The following is a 19,394-nucleotide window of genomic DNA, read 5'->3' on the forward strand; positions in this document are numbered from 1 at the left end:
AGAGGAATGACATCTCTTCTAAATGAGGCTAAAAAGAGAGGATTTAGAACCAGACTCCACAACGAGTCTCTTAAAAACCATATTTCTTAACAAGATAGAAAGACAATAAAAAGATTTCCACAATGAAATTTCCATAAAAGATATTTAACTAAATAACACTCACATTTATAATAAAATAGTATAATTATTGTATTATATCCATATTTTTTTAATCTTTTTATAATATTTACTGTAAACATTATATTATTTTAATTAATTGATAATGTAAAAAAATTGATTTTAATACTACATGTCTATTAAACTCATAAAAATATGTAACTAAAAATACTAAATCATAAATATGCCTGCTTAGTTGATCTTTCAACGTCTATTTGTTCGAGATGCTCCCACTAAACAGCAGTTGACAATGAAGCAGCGTGGAAACTTAACTAGAGAAGGAAATAAGGAACAATAGCAACAAAATTTCAATAAGCAATTTTAATGTAATGTATCAAGAGATGAAATATCACAAACTAGAATAAGTAAACATTCAACATAAGAAAATTATCATGCGCATTTAACATTGTTTATATTTAATCCAATAGACATATTTAAGCCTCTTAGATTTTGAAACACCTCAAATCTACTTTTACTGTAACAATACTCATGTATCATTATGTTATAGCTAATCTCAACTTGTTATTATGGTTATTATTCATGATGTGCTATCATGTTATTATTAAATATTTTATTATTATATACTTTAGGTGAGTATTATATGAATAATAACATTGGTTAATGGTTCCCGTTGTTCCTATAAATATAACTAGTATTTTTTAAGAAATATTTACTTGGTAGTCACTCATACTTACTATCAATATAAGTGTGAGTCCAAGTTTCACATTGGATATAAATAAGAAAGTAGAGCACTATATAAATCTGAAAGATCCATTCACATTTTGAATATAGACTGATGTCAATATCTTATATGGTTGGATTAAGATATCATTAGTATTTAAAATATAATTAAGAAGATTTTTAAAATTATTCTTATTCAATTATTAACAAATAAACAGATTTATAATGCAATAATTATTAATTAAACCGTTACTGGATGCAGGACTTTCGAGAAAAAAAAGGTTTTTAGTTCAGAGCATCTATCAAAAGTCAAAGGATGAAGGGGTGAGACAGAAAGAGTACTCAACAATGAATGCAGAAGCATAGAAAGAGTACAAGAGAAGGAATACAACTATGATCATCTCTCTCTCCCGCTCTCTCTCTCTCTCTCTCTCTCTCTCTATATATATATATATATATATATATATATATATATATATTTATCTGCTGAGTTGTGCTAATCAAGTGTCCTAAAATGAAGACATACTGTCGTAGTCGTAGAACAAAGAATACCCGACATTTGCCACAAGAATTGATCATTCAAATCTTGTTAAGGTTGCCGGTCAAGTCTCTTGTTCGTTTCAAGTGTGTGTGTAAGTCATGGCTCTCCCTTATCTCTGATTCACACTTTTCTCTGTCACATTTTGAACAAACTGCCACACGAACAGAGAGACTTGTGTTCTTCGAGCCTTCAGCTATGGAAGTCCGATCCATAGACTTCAATGCACCCCTTTATGATGACTCTGCTTCTGCTGTATTAAACCTCAACTTTTTGCCCCCAAAACCTTATGATGTCCGAATCCGAGGTTCCTGCAGGGGTTTCGTACTTTTGGAGTGTTGTCAAAGTCTCTGGATGTGGAATCCGTCCACTGGGGTCCACAAACAACTATCTTCCTCACCTATTATGCCCAAGGATCCTATGCTTCTGACATTTCTCTTCGGTTTTGGGTATGATCCGTCAACAGATGACTACTTGGTGGTGAAAGTGTTGCGCATGGCATTCTCATGTGTTAGTGCTAACCGTGTGGAAATTTTCTCTGTAAGAGCTAATGCGTGGAAAGAGATTGAGGGCATTAATTTCTCGTATTTGAACTGCTTTAATGATATCAAAGTTGGGTTGCTCTTCAACGGTGCTCTTCATTGGCTGGTTGATCGTTATGATTTAGGAAAGAATGCTATTGTTGTCTTTGATTTAAGAAAAAGGAGTTTTTCAGAGATATCTCTTCCACGTGATTTTGAGTGGGACTATAACACTTTTGATTTGGTGGTACTTGGAAAAATTCCCAGTATATGTGTTGTAGGGTGTTGCTCTCCAGCAGAATTATGGGTGATGGAAGAATACAAAGATCACTCATCTTGGACTAAGTCTATTGTTGTGTCTGTTGATGACATTCCCACTAAATACTTCTCTCCAATTTGCTCTACAAAATGTAATGATATTGTTGGGATAGATGGGAGTACTGGATTGGCAAAATGTAGTGACAAGGGAAAGGTGCAAGAGCATAGATATTGGAGCAGTTCATATACATCCGAGGTGGCTGTCTATAAAGAGAATCTAGTTACACTCTTGTCACAGAGGCGATCCTGTTTCAGTCCATATAGATTGCAGGTGGATGTGTATATAGAGTCTCTACTTTCACTCCCCTGTGCATGGTGAACAAAATTCTTCTGCTGTAATAAAGCATGCAAAGGTAAAAGGCTGAATGGTGAAACAGCTTTTCATCATGCTGTTATTTTGTTTTGCTGGCATGATATCTGGCCAAGGTTTGAATTCCGACAATAAGTTGATTGCTGACGCAGTTCATAGATGCAATGTTACTGATAATGGTGATGTCCAATTTAGTTTAAGCTACATGAGAAGGCAATCATTTCCATGTATTTTTGTCTGCATTAATGCATAACTAACCATTACTTTAATGAAGACTTTTAGAAAAACAGAGTAAATAGTTTGCAATAAATTCACAATTAGGAACATGAAGTTTGTACAAATTTCTGAATTATAAACAGTTTGCAAAAAATGTACCAGTTACTCTTTCCCGCTTTAAAGATACATTACCTTGAGATGCCCCTCCAAGACATGAGTAACTGACTATGATATGAAAGGTGGGCCCAAGCCCAAACCCATATCTAGTAGCATAAGTTTTGGTTAGATTGGGTCAAGGATTGACTCCAATCACACAAGGATTGACACCGTTTTTTCTCTAAAACCTTAAGATAAAATATTAATGTATTTTTATCTTTATATATTGTTCTACTTTCACATTTTTATCTAATGTGAAATTTATACTCACACCTGACTTCTCAACACCACCATCTCACCAAATCAAACCTGACTTCTCAACACCACCATCTCACCAAATCAAACCCATTATGTGTACAATATTCTTATCACCATCAAGCTTCCGTAACCACCAATCCATTTGGAAGTCTTCGTCTTTCTTGAGTCATAAAGTTTGGATGAACTTATTCCATCACGAAGTTAGAACTTTATATCCTTGTATGTGTTTGTCAAGTCTTGAAATTTGTCTTAATTCTGATAAATCATCAAAATCCAAATTGTCTGATTTATTAATTATTGTAAAATACGAATATGATGAAATCAGAACTATGAAAGATTACGGATAGAAATGATATACAGAGATAAAAGGTGGTGGGGTCGTTGATTCTGCAAGAAAGCAAAAGACTTGGAAGGAATAAAAGACTATACGGGCCAAGCAGAAAGAGATGGTAGACGTGCACTAACAGCAACTAGACCTTAGATTTGCACCACTATTTCTCAAAAATCTCTTTCAATTTCTGCATTATTTATTCGTGTACACTTCTCTTATATTGAGCAGTAACAATAAGTAGTATCTTGTAACATAACAAAAAGTAGTAGCTTGTGTTGTGCGAGGGCCAAAGGCAAAACATGGAGGTGGATCAGATGCAGAGGCAGTACTTGGACTACACCAAATCCTTATTCTTGGAGGTAAGGCAGATAAACAGTGTGTGCAATAAATTCACAATTAATTCTGTGGTTGTTTTCAGTAGCTGATTTTGTGGCTCTTGTTTTCTTACATGTGGTGAGAGAAGGGCTTCTTGGATGGTCAATTTCTACAACTTCAGCAGCTACAAGATGAGAACAACCCGGACTTTGTAGTTGAAGTTGTGTCTCTTTTCTTTGAAGATTCTGAGAGGCTTCTCAATGACCTTACCTTTTCTCTGTGAGTTTGCTACCTTCTAACCCTCCCCTTAGTGCCTTAGGAAAACTGAATGATCATCCACCTTCTTGTGCAGAGAACAGAAAACTATTGACTTCAAAAAAGTTGATGCTCATGTTCACCAGCTGAAGGGTAGCAGCTCAAGGTATTATCACTTTTCCATGGACCCAACCGTAAGAATCTGAACAAAAAGAAAACTGTTTGAGCAATTAAATTGTCTTCTTTGTTTTGCAATATCAGTGTTCTTGTTGATTCATGAAGAATTCGAGTAACATACTAACAGACTATGGATTTTAGATATTAGCCTTAGTAGAAAAAAGAGGTGGTGACAATTCGTTTCTGTTATAAACTTTGGCTGAGACAAATTTTCTGTCTGGCCACAGCATAGGCGCTCAGAGGGTAAAGAATTGTTGCATTGCTTTCCGCAACTTCTGTGAGGAACAGAACATAGACGCGTAAGTTATTTATCTTTGTACAAATTTTTCATTTTTGAAATTTTTAGACTCGTGAAGAGTAAACATCAAGAAGGCAAAATTTCTATCTCTGGTCACAATTTTATATATTATAATTGCTGCAGGTGCCTCAGTTGTCTGCAACAAGTAAAGCAAGAGTACTGTCATGTCAAGAATAAGCTTGAAACATTGATCAGGGTAACGGTAACAAAAACTCTAGCTGAAGAACATTCTGTCTAATTCAGATTTGTAATTTGTGTTTTTTTATTTGCAGCTTGAGCAACAGATAGTGGCAGCTGGTGGATCAATTCCAGTGATGGAATTTAGTTTCTAAGGATGTGTGAATTTGTAGAGAAGGGAAAGGAGAGTATTTTGTGATCCACTTGTTTTGGTGAAAATTCTCTTTAATGTTGTGTGTCTGATGAATGTATGGGTTTTCATAAACAGATATAAGTTCCTTTCTATCTAGTTTGACTGTTTCCACAATAAGATCTTCTCTTTCTTTTTTTCTTGTCTACCTAGGGAGACATTTTGTGCATCAAATTGTGCTATTAGATGTTTAAATTCTTGAATCCATATTGGTATTAAGAAAACAAAAATTATTTCTATTAAAAAATGGATTATAAATCTATATTTAACTTAGTCTGATGAAAAAAAAAACACATTAAAAAATGTAAGTGAAAGATATCTTTTCTCTTTTAATGGAATAGAATACAAACCTTATCAAACACCTTGAATTGATATAGACAAGTTAAACCAGTTTCAAGAGTGAAATGAGGTAAGGTGGGGTTTTTTTGGAGTAGCAAGTGGTTTTGTGGTAATTATTGGTTACATCGACTTTTGTTAGATTTCCTTTGATTGATTTTATGAAAGTAAGACCAGGTAAAGTGTTTGGAATATTTGGGTGGGGCAAGATCCTAGATTAGTGACAATGTTGTCATTATGTGGAAAATGTAGCATAAGTTATTAGTTGGCACATTCACTTGTGAGTTAAAAAATATAGTGGTTGAAGATTGTGCAGATATAAAGTTACTTTATTTTGGAATATGAAACTTGGGAGGGACAGCTGAAAATTCTTTTAAATTGGTGTTCAAGATAAGGGGAATCCTAAAAAGATATGATGCTTCACTGGTCAGATCAATTATATGGTATTATCCGTGTCTCAAACCTAATGTGGGAATACATAATTTATATTAAGAATAAATAATTTTATTAGAACTTTGGGGATAAAAATTAAAATAGTGCATGAATAGGTATTAAACTTTACTGGATAAAACTGTATACTTTTTGGTTTATAGAAGTGTATTTGGTTATAAAACTGTTTATTGAAAACATCCCATCTCAGACGTTTTAGCAAATGAAAAATTTAATGATTTTAGTAATATAACTATAGAGTATGATGGTTCTGTAATCCTTCGTATACTTTTCTGATTGCACTTAGATCTCTATTTTAGACTGCATTTGCTTCAACTACTGAAGTTATACTACAAGTTATCCCACAATTGGTATACCTGTTCAGAAATCAAAGGTTAAAGGTTACTAAATTCTTATTAATCTGAAATTGAAGGACGAAGATTTGGTAGTTATGTAACACGAATACAGACAAACACTAGATACGACACATATACTTACAAAATGCAGATCACGACAACAGGGATTTATATATTAGATTAGTATGTCTTTAAATCCTTAAAATTATCTACAAACAAAATTAGTCAAATATAATAATCTAAACACATTATTCATTAACACAAAAATAAATATAATCTATTTGTTTAATATTAAAAAATAATAAAAACTTATGTAATAAATTTGCAAGTTTATAAGATTTTTAAGAAATAATTGCTTTTCTAGTTAGAAAAAATTATCAAAATTATATCAGAAATTTTTTTTTCTCAAATTAGACACTTCTTCAATGTGTGTCTTACTACTACTATGGGCATGTTGGTGTCTGATACGTCTTAGACATGAGACACACCATTTATGAGCATGCCTCATCTTCATAGTTTGACAGTCGCTATTAATAAACAAGTTAAATTTCAACAAATCATGTTTTCTTAAGGGATGTATAGTTATTTTACTAAATAAAATTAATTCATCTTATAATTCATATTTTATGATGAGTTAGAGCATTAAGAGACAAATTACTCTTTGAAGACGCCTTTCTTTCTTTTTTCTTAATTACTCAAAGTTGAACGGTAGCAATCAAGAAACAATTGATGTAAAAACTAGATTGAAATTTGTTTAAGTTTTCACGTTAATTATTGAGATGAAGTTATGTTTAAAATTCACTTAGTAAACAGTGAAGTAATGATCTCTAATTTCAACTGAGGATGACTCCATCTTCTCCGTTGTTCTTCAAAACTCCCTATCTTAGCTGACTGTTCCTCATGGCCAAGCTTGTTTGCATACAATTTATAGTAAGCTTTGGCATCCACAGTCGTTAAAATTCTCACTAATTTTCCATCTTTTTCATCCACCACAACTTTTCCATCACTCGATTCATTACCATCAGCCAAGACTTTAATGAGCTTCTCCTCAAATTTTGGATCAAGACCTGAATAGCTATCACCCAAGACAACTGCGCCTAGAATTTCTCCCAAGAACGTGCCCTGCAAACACAAAGGACTTAAACAGTGGAAACAAGAACTAATCCTATCTAATCTACTTTTTCTAATGCAATTTCTTAACGTTTTATCAATCGTTTGGTTCCTACATCAGCACCAACATTTTTCTTAATCCTTATACCTAAATCCTCAATATTTTAGTCTTATACTAATTTTTTTTTATGTTTAGTTCTTGTATTTCTATTTCGTAGCGGTCTTGCAATAAAAACAAGAATAACAAATATTCCTATAAGAACTAAACGGGAATCATCGTGTTTCTTAAGGGGCATTGTTAAAACGAATCTAAAGTTGATTATTCTTATTAAAGTGTAATGCAAATTCTAGAAGAATCTAGAAGCTCCTAAGATAGAAGAATTGAAATGCAATACAAATTCTAGAATGTTGTAGAAAAACCTAAGATAGGAAGAAAAATCTAGAATATTCTACATAGGTAAAAATCTAGAACATTCCACATAAGTTGTGCCTAGGATGTTCTAGAATAATCTATGGATCTATAAATACCCATGAGCTCTACCATTTGATGTAAGATGTAGCCAACATCTATCATTTGTATGAACCAACATCTACTACAACTAAAGACAACTACAACACTTCTTCCAACTACTACTTCTACATTCAACTATCTCTACATTTTCTCTATCCCATCAACTACTCCTTTCACAACCTTAAAATACTAACAGTGGTACCAGAGCTACGTTCGGTCATCTACTGGGCGTAGATAAAATTTTCAACTACCTCAAACAAAACTATAACTCATTCTACTACTCCCAAATATATTCTCAACAATGGCTACTACTAATCAAACATCATCAATTCCAGTACCTATTTTCAAAGGAGAAAGTTATGATTTTTGGAGTGTCAAAATGAAGACATTCTTCCGCTCTCAAGATTTATGGGATATCATAGAAGAGGGATTCACTATTCCAGAAGACACCTCTACTCTTACTGTAGCTCAAAAGAAGGAGTTGAAAGAAAACAAGCAGAAGGATTCAAGGGCTTTATTTGTTCTTCAACAAGCAGTTGATGACACAATTTTTCCAAGGCTAATTGGTGCCACAAGTGCAAAACAAGCTTGGAACACAATACAAGAGGAGTTTCAAGGAAGTGACGAGGTACGCAATATTAAACTTCATTCTCTAAGACGAGAGTTTGAATTATTAAGAATGAAAGAATCTGAGACCATTAAAGACTACTATTCTAGAATAAAAGAAATAGTTAGTCAGATGAGAGCCTATGGGGAAAATATTCTTGACAAAAAGATCGTTGAGAAAATTTTAATTTCTATTCCCCAAAAGTATGATGCAATCGCAACCGCGATTGAACAAACAAAAGATTTGGCTACATTGTCAGTCACGCAACTAATGGGCTCTCTTGAAGCTTATGAACAAAGATTGAAAAGGCATGAAGAAGACTCGGTTGAAAATGCCTTTCAATCAAAACTAAAATTACGGTCTCAGAATAAAGAATATGAAGGAAATAAAAGTAGAGAAGAAATTTCTAGAAATAAAGAAAATCCTAGAAGCTTCTCTAAGACTCGTCAAGAAAAATATCCTCCATGTGGCATATGTAAAAAGACAAGTCACTTGGAAAAAGATTGTTGGCATCATGGAAAACCTCAATGCCACTATTGCAAGAAATTTGGTCACGTAGAAAAGTATTGTCGTAATAAAAATAAGCATCAAGAAAACTTTGCGGAAGAAGATAATCAAGAGAAACTCTTATTCTACGCCAATCAAGAATCTTCTGGTAGAGAAGGAAGTTGGTACTTGGATAGTGGATGCAGTAATCACATGGAAAAAGATCAAAGTATCTTCAAAGACATTGATAAATCTGTCAATGTCAAAGTTCGCCTAGGAAATGGCACCACAGTGGAGTCTCGAGGCAAAGGAACTGTCATGGTGGAGACAAAGAAAGGTACGAAATTCATCAAGGATGTTTTACTAGTTCCAAATCTTAAAGAAAATCTTTTAAGTATTGGCCAAATGATGGAGAATGGATATTCTCTTCATTTTGAGAAAGATACATGCAAAATTTATGACAATAAAATGATAGAAATTGGCCAAGTAAAAATGGAGAAGAGAAATAGAAGCTTTCCTATAAGCTTCAAACCTGGAACTAATATTGCCATGAAGGTAGAAGTTGATGACTCATGGCTTTGGCATAGGAGATTTGGCCACTTCAACACACATGCCTTAAAGCTTCTATATACGAAAAACATGATGAGAGATCTTCCATACTTGAAAGAGAATAATGAATCATGTGAAGGATGTCTCCTCGGAAAACAACATCGATTACCATTCTCGACAGAGAAAGCATGGAGAGCAAAAGACTTATTGGAGTTGATTCATACCGATGTTTGCGGACCGATGAGAACACCTTCACATCATAACAACAGGTATTTCATCCTCTTCATTGATGACTTCTCTAGAATGACATGGGTCTATTTCTTAAAGGCAAAGTCAGAAGTTTTTGGAGTATTCAAGAAATTCAAGGCCCTTGTTGAGAAGCAAAGTGGAAAACAGCTAAAAATACTTAGAAGTGATCGTGGCAAGGAGTACACATCTCGCGAGTTTGACAAATTCTGTGAAGATGAAGGCATAGAGCGACAACTTACAGTCGCATATACTCCACAACAAAATGGCGTGTCAGAGAGAAAGAATCGCACAGTTATGGAGATGGCAAGATCAATGCTGAAAGAGAAAAGTATGCCTAACACTTTTTGGGCTGAAGCAGTCTACACTGCAGTTTATATTCTAAACAGATGTCCAACTAAAGCAGTCCAAGACAAGACTCCTATTGAAGCTTGGAGTGGGAGAAAGCCATCGGCTAAACACCTACGAGTATTTGGGTCTATTTGCTACATACATGTTCCTGATCAAAGGAGGCACAAGCTTGAAGACAAAACTATACGAGGAATATTCTTGGGATATAGCACACAATCAAAAGGCTATCGAGTCTACAACCTACAAACGAAAAAGCTCATCATCAGTCGAGATGTTGAAGTTGACGAAAATGCTTCTTGGAATTGGGAAGAAGAAAAAGTTGTTAAAAGCAACATTTTACTTCCAGTGCAACAATCTCAAGAAGAAACTCAAGAAGAGGTAGAAAATTCAGGTATGCTTTCTCCACCTCCACAACAAGATTCTTCACCTGAATCTAGTCCAAGAAGAGTAAGATCTTTGGTAGACATATATGAAACTTGCAATATGGCCATGATTGAGCCTAACTGTTATGAAGAAGCATCAAAGCAAGAAGTATGGGTCAAGGCTATGGAAGAAGAGATTAAAATGATTGAGAAGAATAACACTTGGGAACTCGTAAATTGCCCTCATGGAAAAGACATCATTGGAGTCAAATGGATATATAAAACAAAGCTCAATCCTGATGGAACTATACAAAAGCATAAAGCAAGATTGGTTGCCAAAGGCTACTCACAGCAACCAGGAATAGACTACAATGAGACATTTGCTCCAGTTGCTCGCTTAGATACAATTAGAGTTTTAATAGCTCTTGCAGCACAAAAAGGATGGAACATCTATCAACTGGATGTCAAGTCAGCCTTTCTAAATGGGGTACTCGAAGAAGAGATTTATGTTGAACAACCACAGGGCTTCATCGACAAAGGCAATGAAGGCAAAGTACTAAAACTTAAAAAAGCATTATATGGCCTGAAGCAAGCTCCTCGAGCATGGTATAGCAAGATTGATAAATACTTCATCGATCAAGGATTCAGGAGGAGCAAGAGTGAGCCAACACTATATATTAAGGCACAAGGTCAGTACCATCTCATTGTCTCTATATATGTCGATGATCTTATCTATACAGGAAACAATATAGAGATGATGAAAGAATTTAAAGAAGACATGATGAAGACATTTGAAATGACCGACCTTGGCTTGATGAACTATTTCCTCGGTATAGAGGTGAAACAAGAAAAGGAAGGTATATTTATCTCTCAAAAGAAATATATTGAAGCTCTATTAAAGAAGTTCAAGATGAATGGTTGTAAACCTGTCACTACTCCATTGGTGGTAAACGAAAAGCTACAAAAAGATGATGGAGCACAAGAGGTAGATGCATCATGCTACAGAAGCTTAATTGGAAGTCTTCTCTATCTCACAGCCACACGACCAGACATTATGTATGCTACAAGTCTTCTATCAAGATTCATGCAAAACCCAAGTCAGATTCATTATGGAGTAGGAAAAAGAATTTTAAGATATCTACAAGGCACAAAGGAGTTTGGTATATGGTACAAAACCGTGACTAACTCAAGGATGATTGGCTACACAGATAGTGATTGGGCAGGATCAGTGGACGACATGAAGAGTACGTCAGGATATGCTTTCTCACTAGGATCGGGTATTTTATCTTGGGCATCAAAGAAGCAAGCAACCGTGGCACAATCAACAGCAGAAGCAGAGTATGTAGCAGCTGCTGAAACCACAAGTCAAGCAATATGGCTACGAAGAATACTTGAAGAAATGGGTGAACCACAAGCTGGACCAACTATTATCTATTGCGACAACAAATCGGCAATAGCAATAGCAAAAAATCCAGTCCATCATCAAAGAACAAAACACATAGCCATTAAATATCACTTCATTCGAGATGAAGAGACAACTAAACAAATACGACTCGAGTACTGTCCAACAGAAGACCAAATTGCAGATATATTTACGAAGGCATTACCAAGACCAAGATTTGAACTACTGCGCACAATGCTTGGAGTTACCGAATTTGCATTAAGGAGGAGTATTAAAGTGTAATGCAAATTCTAGAAGAATGTAGAAGCTCCTTAGATAGAAGAATTGACATGTAATACAAGTTCTAGAATATTATAGAAAAACCTAAGATAGGAAGAAAAATCAAGAATATTCTACATAGGTAAAAATCTAGAACATTCCACATAAGTTGTGGCTAGTATGTTCTAGAATAATCTATGGGTCTATAAATACCCATGAACTCTACCATTTGATGTATGTAGCCAACATCTATCATTTGTATGAACCAACAACTACTACAACTAAAGACAACTACAACACTTCTTTCAACTACTACTTCTACATTCAACTATCTCTACATTTTCTCTATCCCATCAACTACTCCTTTCACAACCTTCAAATACTAACAATTCTCCTTTTTGTGTCACACATTTAGAGAGGTTAACCATAAATTCTGAGATTAAGATGTGAAAACCTAGAAAGAAAAATCTGTGGGCTGAAAGTTATACCATATGCTGATACATGCTATGAGATTGCTTTAAATGGTATAGCCGTGACAGCAGACGTTCGGAAAACACAGCCTCTGGTGTTCTTGGTGTCCTACGCAACTCGCCTATAATGGCTGAAAACGAACTTGATTTGCGCTGGGTATTGAGTGGAATGAGTGTGACATTAACTTCTGATTCAAACACTGTCTTGGCTGCTAAAGGATCCAAGAACATGTTGAACTCGGCATATTGGTTGGAAGGAACTGAAAATGTATTTCCTTTGTCATTAACAGTGCTGCTAATGTGTCCACCAACGACATATACATCCTGCCAGATTTTGGAATTGTTATTCCTTGTTATGATGCTATCAGTACAACACAAATATCTTAATCATTCGAGGAAAAGTGTTAAATGCAGAATCAAATGCTTCCTTTTAGCTAATATTACCAAAATGACTAGAACTTTTTTTCTAGGGGTTACTCTCAAGGCACTTCTACAGTAGGTAATTGTTCTTGTTGATATATGCAGCTATTTCAAATAGATGATAACTAATACATACTATAACTCGCCTGAATTCTTGAGCTTATGTTTTTCATCCATACAACCTTTGCCAGGTTAGTCAAGGGTCCATTCGTCAGCACTGTAATCTTAGACCCTGGATTAGTTTTTTGTAATATAGACTCCCAAACTTCCATGGCCAGTGGTTGTCTGAGTTCAGGGTGATCTGTATCCCGGGGAGCTCCAAATTTCACAGAATTCTCAGCTGTATACCTGAAATGGTACGTGTGTTAGCCAGTTGCTCGAAACAAAAACTGGAAATATTTAAGTGCGAGCAAACTAATATATAACCTTGTTACAAGGTATCCAGGTTACAAAATGCACGACACACTTAAGAAAGGTTACGCAACAATTGAATGAAATATAATAATAATACTCTATTCAAGAAAAGTAATTCTTTCAACATAGTGTAACCCAAATAACACGGTTCATTTCTGCATGACACATATTTCGTTATTTCTCTACTTTCAATAGCAGCTTCCATTCCACTTGGCCTACATGATTTCACCAACCTCTGATGCATTCTAGTGCTGATAAATAATACATTCCAAGCCATAAAAGTAATTGAAAATCACCTTCGTGGGCTGCGTGGCAGATCACGAGCAAGACCAAAAAGAGTATCAGAGTCCAGTAACCCCCCATTTCCATGGGGAATGGCTTTTATATACTTGCATTCTCCAACAGCTGCAAATATTGGATCTGATTGATCCATTGCAAAAACATCTCCAAGACCAACTGGGATATCGTCACGACCCATCATGTGCAGTAAGTCATAGATGGAATCTATTGTTGCTGCATTAGTCCATCCAGTAGGACTCACGATGATTGCCTGAGTGCAATTGTGTATAAACTTCAACATAATATTGAACTTCTTAAGAATTTAAGTGTAGATTAGATAAACAAATAACAATGAAAAAATAAGGATACCTTAAGGTCGATTACTTGAACAGGCACTTTTAGGAGGTAAAATAGAGCAAGAAAATCTCCTGCACTCATGTCCATGTCAAACACAACAGGTTTCCCCAGTGTTTTATTTTGAAAATTTGGCTTGTAAGTTACTTCTTTGTAATAAGGAAACTGTGTGGTGAAGTTGAACCTCCCTGAATTTTGTGGATCCTTCATAACCTTTCATTCGACACAATACAAAAGTCAGATTCATATACACTTGTCCATTTTAAGAATCCGTTCATATGGTCAGAGCACAAATGATTAATATTCAGTTTTCCTTACACGCCATGATAAAACAGTGTGATTCATAAATTTTGAAAGAAGATTGAAGAATATAATAAAAAATTTACCATACATTCAAGAAGTTTATGAAATATTCTCTGTCAAGTTTGCTCCTTACGTCCTTCTTAGGCTTTGCTTTTGTGGCAACAAGTACCCTCACTGAGTCTGGACCACTTACCTCTTTTGTGTAACCATCCTGTGTATAGAACATGTTTCGGTACATAACAAGTTAACATTTACTATATGTACGTGTGAAAGTGTACGTAACAAATTGAAGATGCAATCCAAAAGGGAAAGTAACAATCACCTGACATCTACCTTTCACATTTTTCACAAAGCAAAGTGGATCTCTAAGACCTTGTTGAACATGACCACTATGCACCCCACCTTTCTCTAGATTGAACTTAGGAACTCTTCGGCCATCAAAGAAAGGGTTAGAGCCATCAGATGCCCCATAAGGTTTGTTTGAAGTTATAACAGTTATGTTCATATACTTCATTTCAGCAAATTCATTTTCTCCATTATGGTTATTGGGTTTACTCATGGTTGAGACTGCTATACCAGCTGCGAAAGAGTCCCACATGAAATAACTCTGCCAACAATGAATTCGTATTAGACGAAGAGTAGTTACTTTACTTTAATAATTGGCACGCATGGCTTCATTAAGAAATTACCGAATAGAATTGGTCGTCAAACCAAGTATCACGAGCCATTTTCAAGGATTTGAAACAGTACTGTGCCTCGTATGTGTCTTGGCTCTTTTCAAATTCGTCAAAGAATTCTTTAGTGATAGGGATTGTGTTTGTTGCATCCAGAGGAACAAGAGTGACAGGAATTCCAGAATGAATCACCTAAATATCCACATATTTTCTGGTCATCAACATATTTTTTATATGACTTCAATCAACTAAACAAAGGTTACATAATGCTCCCCCAAAAAGATACAACTTCTAACTTCTTTATAAAAAATGTCGAAATAGTTTTTTGAATTTTTACTTTTTAAGACATTATAAATTTCTAAGAGATGTACTAAATTATGAAAAACAGATCCTTAGAAATACACAAATGAGCAGGCCTATTTAAAATCATTTTATCCAAGAAAGAGTGTCCAGTGATTTGATATATATGGATAGTAAACAACATGAAAAAACTGATAATATATATAATTATATTGAGGATATACTGATATGCTAAATTTAATTGTTTTGATAAATGTAAGAAGTTTTTTTTCATATTTTATATTTATATTTTTCCTTTACTTATATTTTAAAATTAAAAAATGAAAATAAACTATGCAAATAGTAAAAATGATTTCTCACGTGAACTATATAAAATATTTCTTTTTCTTAATTTTCTATTAAAAAACCTGTAAAGTATATAAAATATTTTTATTTTAAGCATCCTGCCATTTGATTTTTAAGTTTTAAATCAATGAGATAACGTGATCATTATTTTTGTATTTTCGTCTCGAATTCACTAATCAACTGTCTCAAGTTAGAAATAACACTGTGAACCAACTTATATCCTATTTTATTCTACTCCATATTTGATTTGTCCTTATACAATGTTTGTATATTTATATATAATTTGAAGAATGCATTAATTACTAAAAAAGATTTGTGTTAATGTTAAACAGTTTGAATGAAGAAGTGGTTTTATGAATATGAAAATGTGTATCAGACCTGGTATGCTGCAAAAGGATCTCCAAATATATTGAATTCTGCAAAAGGGTTAGTATTATAGTCTGTGAACATGTTCCCCCGATCACCGCACTGGCGAGGCACGCAGGAAGACGAAGCATTCTTAGGGCAACAACCTGTTGGATTGCTTGACCTTACGCCCCCACCCATTATATAGATACGCTCCACGTTCTTTTTCAGCTCTGGATTATTCATTAGGAAGATTCCAATGTTCGTGTGTGCTCCAATCACAAGCACTGTTATGGGACCAGAAGATATTTTTTCAATCAACACTTCCTGTGCGCTTGCTTGTTGCATTGGACTGTATTTCCTTCTTCCCTTATTTCGTCATACAATTATCAACCAAATCTCTAAACACAATTAATCATGTTCTAAACATAATTAATCCTTAAATAAGTACGATTTGAATTTTACACACCTGTGGTAGGAAAGCTTTCCTGATACCATAATTGGCATCATTGTCCAAACGCCCTCCAACAGCAATAGGAATGGCTCGCCTGTACCTGCAATCTCCAACTGTTGTCATTCCCTGATTCAAGAGAATAATAATCCTTAAAACACATGCACATAAATTCACTTTTTCCATATAATATATAATTTGAACCATTTTAAATAATCCAAAAGTTTTTCTAACTACACCTAGTAGTCTCATATATACTATCTTGAAACTCTCAACTCCAAGTAGATAATACTGCAAATATAATTTTACTGTATCAACCGAGATGAAGTGTAGCCATTAGATTTACAAACACATTTTTCTTTTTTATATGATTTGTCATCTTAAATATAACTGTGACAGTTGAGAAAATTCTGACTTAACTATGTTTTCCTTATCAACAATATTCCAGGTATTTAAGAAAACTTAAGCTTTGCAAACGGTAAAGAAATGATATAATATTAGGTAAGAAACCTGTTCTATGATGGGAAGATATCCACCAACGTTAGGGAGTATGGTACCATTTGGGAGTATTCCACCCTCACCGCCAACTCCAACTGCAACATCATCTCGATCCATCATGTATAGCAAATCATAAATTTGATTAACACCATGTCCAGCACTGGTCCAAGCATTTGCACTAATGGTAATTGCCTGAAAATGACACAAAAAATACCTTCATAACTAGTTCATAAACAAATTAGGAAATTATTTTCAAACCATATTTCACCCTAATACTTCCTTCAAGAGGATATAATATAATCTTTCTTTCTTTTACTTTTTAGTTTATTACTTTTATACTTAAATATAAATCACCAAAATGTCAATTAATTTCAGTGATCAATAAAGTAGTACTTGACAAAATCTACTTTATTTGGAAAGGAATTCAAGAAATGTATCATCTGTTTGGTACTAGTTTACAATATATGAGGGCTTTCCGGGAATTGATTTCATATTATTTGTGAGGGTTGTGTGTGTATTTGATTTAGGTTTTTTGGGAGGATTTGTGCTGATTTATAGGAAATTTTGAAAGAGAGCACGCACAATAAGGTGGGAAGAAAATAGTGATTTTGTGCAATAATTTACCCTCATATTCAATATTTATTTTTAAAAAAATATTTATATTTGTTAGTTTTATTTTTCTTATAAATATTATTAGAATTATTAAATCATATTTTTAAATATTAATATATTTAAGAAATAATTTATTTTTATTTTCTCAACTACTTTTATAACAAAAAAAAAAGGTATAAAACCAATCAGTCAAAATACTTCCATCCTCTTTTATTCAAATTATTACAAATCAATCATTCATATTTTATACTCCCTGCCAAACAAAGGAGTAAAGTAAACCATTGGAAAGATATAGACAAATAAGAAAGTAAAAAATAGTATATAATGTGACCTGAAAAAAAATATATATTTAAATATCCAACAATCTGAATCATTGGGTCAGAATAGATAAAAATTCTCGCACGCCACGTCTAAGACTATCGATAACTGGGAAGGCATGCCTGTTCTATCTAAAATTAAATTAAAAAACAAAAACTCATCAATAAGCTTTTATTTTGGTAATAAAAGACTCTTGAATAATTTGGTATTAGTATTTAGGTTGGGAAAAAATGAATGAATGATTCACAAAGGAGGGAAAAAAATCAGAAGAAGAAAGAGATGTGTTATATTAATTTGATAGAAGACTTACCTCCAATTTAAACTGTGATGTGTTGAGTTTCATAAGATAGAGAAGAGCAAATAAATCATCAGTGCCAACATCTGTATCCACCAGAATCCGATGAGGCTTTCCCTCCACACAGCCTCCAACAATCAACAACACCACTGCTACTGCTACCAACATTCTCACCATCCTTCAAACAAACACTATACCTGCAATGTTTTCAATTTGAAGAAGCAGAGTACCATTACCAAACAGATAGTTGAATTTGAGGAAAGAAATAGCACCGCTTGCACACCAAATCCTTATGCAGTAAATTGGCGATTAAATCTTGTGTTGTTTTGTGGGTCTTGTTTTCTACAACTACAGCAGCTAAAAGATGACAACAACCCGAACTTTGTGTTTGAAGTTGTGTCTTTTTTTCTTTGAAGATTCCGAGAGGCTTTTCAATGACCTTACCTTTGCTATGCGAGTTTGCAACTGTAATGGGTGTGGATTCAAAACAGGGGAGATCAGAAATAGAATAAATAAACGGTATGCTATGTAATATGCATTGTTTCTCAAGAGTTTCTTACAGTGGGAGTGATGGCTACTGACAAGGTAGCAAAAATTACAGAGACGAGATGCACAAAGAAAACTACAAAGGAAACGCCAAAGACTGCAGAGGAAAGATTTAGAGAGAAGGGATCACAATCATACCTTCCTCAGTGTTCTCTCTCCCCTAATAAACTTTTTTAATATTCTCATACCCACTCAATTTGTGTTTGCTTTTTTTCTTTTACAACTTTTCCCCCCTTATTTTAATATAATTTTATAACTTTAATTATTTTTATTTTAAATAATAATTTATATTTCATTTTAATGTAACTTTTATTTATTAATATTTATTTTAACTTATTTTTATCAATAAGATAAAATGATAATTATTTTACTTTGATGATTAAAATATTTTTTAATTAATTAAACCTATAATTTTTTTAAAATAATTTCTTTATTTTTTACCATCTTTTCTTTAATTTATACAATCTCATTTTCTTTTTTTACTTTGTCAAATAACTAATTGTTTCATTGCTTTCTTCAATTTCTGTCAGAAACTTATTTATCTTTATAATGTTAAAATACAAACAGAATTTCACATTAAACAAAATAAAAAATAAATATAAATTTATATATATATATATATAAATATATATATATATATATATATATATAATATTTTCAATAGTAAAAAGTTTTTTAAAATAATATAAAAGCAAATCTGTAAAAGACTTACTTAAAACGAATAATATTTATTATTATAAAAATTTATCTTTGTTGTTCTCTACTCACTAGGTAAAAGAAAAGTAGTGCCATGTCAAGAATAAGCTCGAAACACTGATAAGGGAATGATAACAAAAACTTTAACTGAAAAACATTTTGCTTAATTCTGAT

General features: G+C 33.5%; 3 protein-coding genes across 13 annotated transcripts; 2 read left to right on the forward strand and 1 right to left on the reverse strand.

Moving 5' to 3' along the window:
• Positions 1–1,329: 1,329 nt before the first annotated feature.
• Positions 1,330–3,620, forward strand: LOC108343870 (F-box/kelch-repeat protein At3g06240-like). Its single transcript, XM_017582290.2, has 2 exons — positions 1,330–3,373; positions 3,480–3,620. Exon 1 carries the CDS (start codon positions 1,352–1,354, stop codon positions 2,531–2,533), a length of 1,182 nt encoding a protein of 393 aa, XP_017437779.1. The 5' UTR covers positions 1,330–1,351; the 3' UTR covers positions 2,534–3,373; positions 3,480–3,620.
• Positions 3,621–3,631: 11 nt separating this feature from the next.
• On the forward strand, positions 3,632–5,034 carry LOC108343876 (histidine-containing phosphotransfer protein 1-like). Its single transcript, XM_017582303.2, has 6 exons — positions 3,632–3,844; positions 3,949–4,079; positions 4,153–4,221; positions 4,460–4,531; positions 4,654–4,726; positions 4,803–5,034. Exons 1-6 carry the CDS (start codon positions 3,785–3,787, stop codon positions 4,860–4,862), a joined length of 465 nt encoding a protein of 154 aa, XP_017437792.1. The 5' UTR covers positions 3,632–3,784; the 3' UTR covers positions 4,863–5,034.
• Positions 5,035–6,744: 1,710 nt separating this feature from the next.
• Positions 6,745–18,714, reverse strand: LOC108330085 (nucleoside hydrolase 3). 11 transcript variants are annotated; one of them, XM_052867152.1, is made up of 14 exons: positions 18,539–18,679; positions 18,423–18,443; positions 17,994–18,175; positions 16,766–16,945; positions 16,274–16,384; positions 15,838–16,173; positions 14,830–15,006; positions 14,463–14,747; positions 14,229–14,351; positions 13,853–14,050; positions 13,501–13,754; positions 12,937–13,138; positions 12,389–12,694; positions 6,745–7,140 (listed from the first exon to the last, which is right to left on the reverse strand). In XM_052867152.1, the coding sequence occupies exons 3-14, from the start codon at positions 18,153–18,155 to the stop codon at positions 6,817–6,819; spliced, it is 2,658 nt and encodes an 885-aa protein (XP_052723112.1). In that variant the 5' UTR covers positions 18,156–18,175; positions 18,423–18,443; positions 18,539–18,679; the 3' UTR covers positions 6,745–6,816. The 11 variants fall into 11 exon arrangements, 9 of the variants coding, with proteins under 9 accessions (XP_052723112.1, XP_052723092.1, XP_052723100.1 ...); XM_052867132.1 differs by having other exon boundaries at positions 13,501–13,775; XM_052867140.1 differs by having other exon boundaries at positions 13,501–13,775; positions 18,262–18,443.
• Positions 18,715–19,394: the final 680 nt, after the last annotated feature.

The sequence above is a fragment of the Vigna angularis genome, chromosome 1 (genome assembly GCF_016808095.1).
Source record: "Vigna angularis cultivar LongXiaoDou No.4 chromosome 1, ASM1680809v1, whole genome shotgun sequence".
In the NCBI taxonomy this organism is placed as follows: Eukaryota; Viridiplantae; Streptophyta; class Magnoliopsida; order Fabales; family Fabaceae; genus Vigna; species Vigna angularis.

Coding starts and splice junctions, on each gene's coding strand:
- LOC108343870 (XM_017582290.2), top strand. CDS start 1,352: ATGAAGACATACTGTCGTAGTCGTAGAACAAAGAATACCCGACATTTG.
- LOC108343876 (XM_017582303.2), top strand. CDS start 3,785: ATGGAGGTGGATCAGATGCAGAGGCAGTACTTGGACTACACCAAATCC. Junction 3,845..3,948: donor CCAAATCCTTATTCTTGGAG/GTAAGGCAGATA, acceptor TGGTGAGAGAAG/GGCTTCTTGGATGGTCAATT. Junction 4,222..4,459: donor CTGAAGGGTAGCAGCTCAAG/GTATTATCACTT, acceptor GTCTGGCCACAG/CATAGGCGCTCAGAGGGTAA.
- LOC108330085 (XM_052867148.1), bottom strand. CDS start 18,155: ATGGTGAGAATGTTGGTAGCAGTAGCAGTGGTGTTGTTGATTGTTGGA. Junction 16,385..16,765: donor ATCTTCCCATCATAGAACAG/GTTTCTTACCTA, acceptor CTCTTGAATCAG/GGAATGACAACAGTTGGAGA. Junction 13,139..13,500: donor CTGCCACGCAGCCCACGAAG/GTGATTTTCAAT, acceptor GTACCATTTCAG/GTATACAGCTGAGAATTCTG.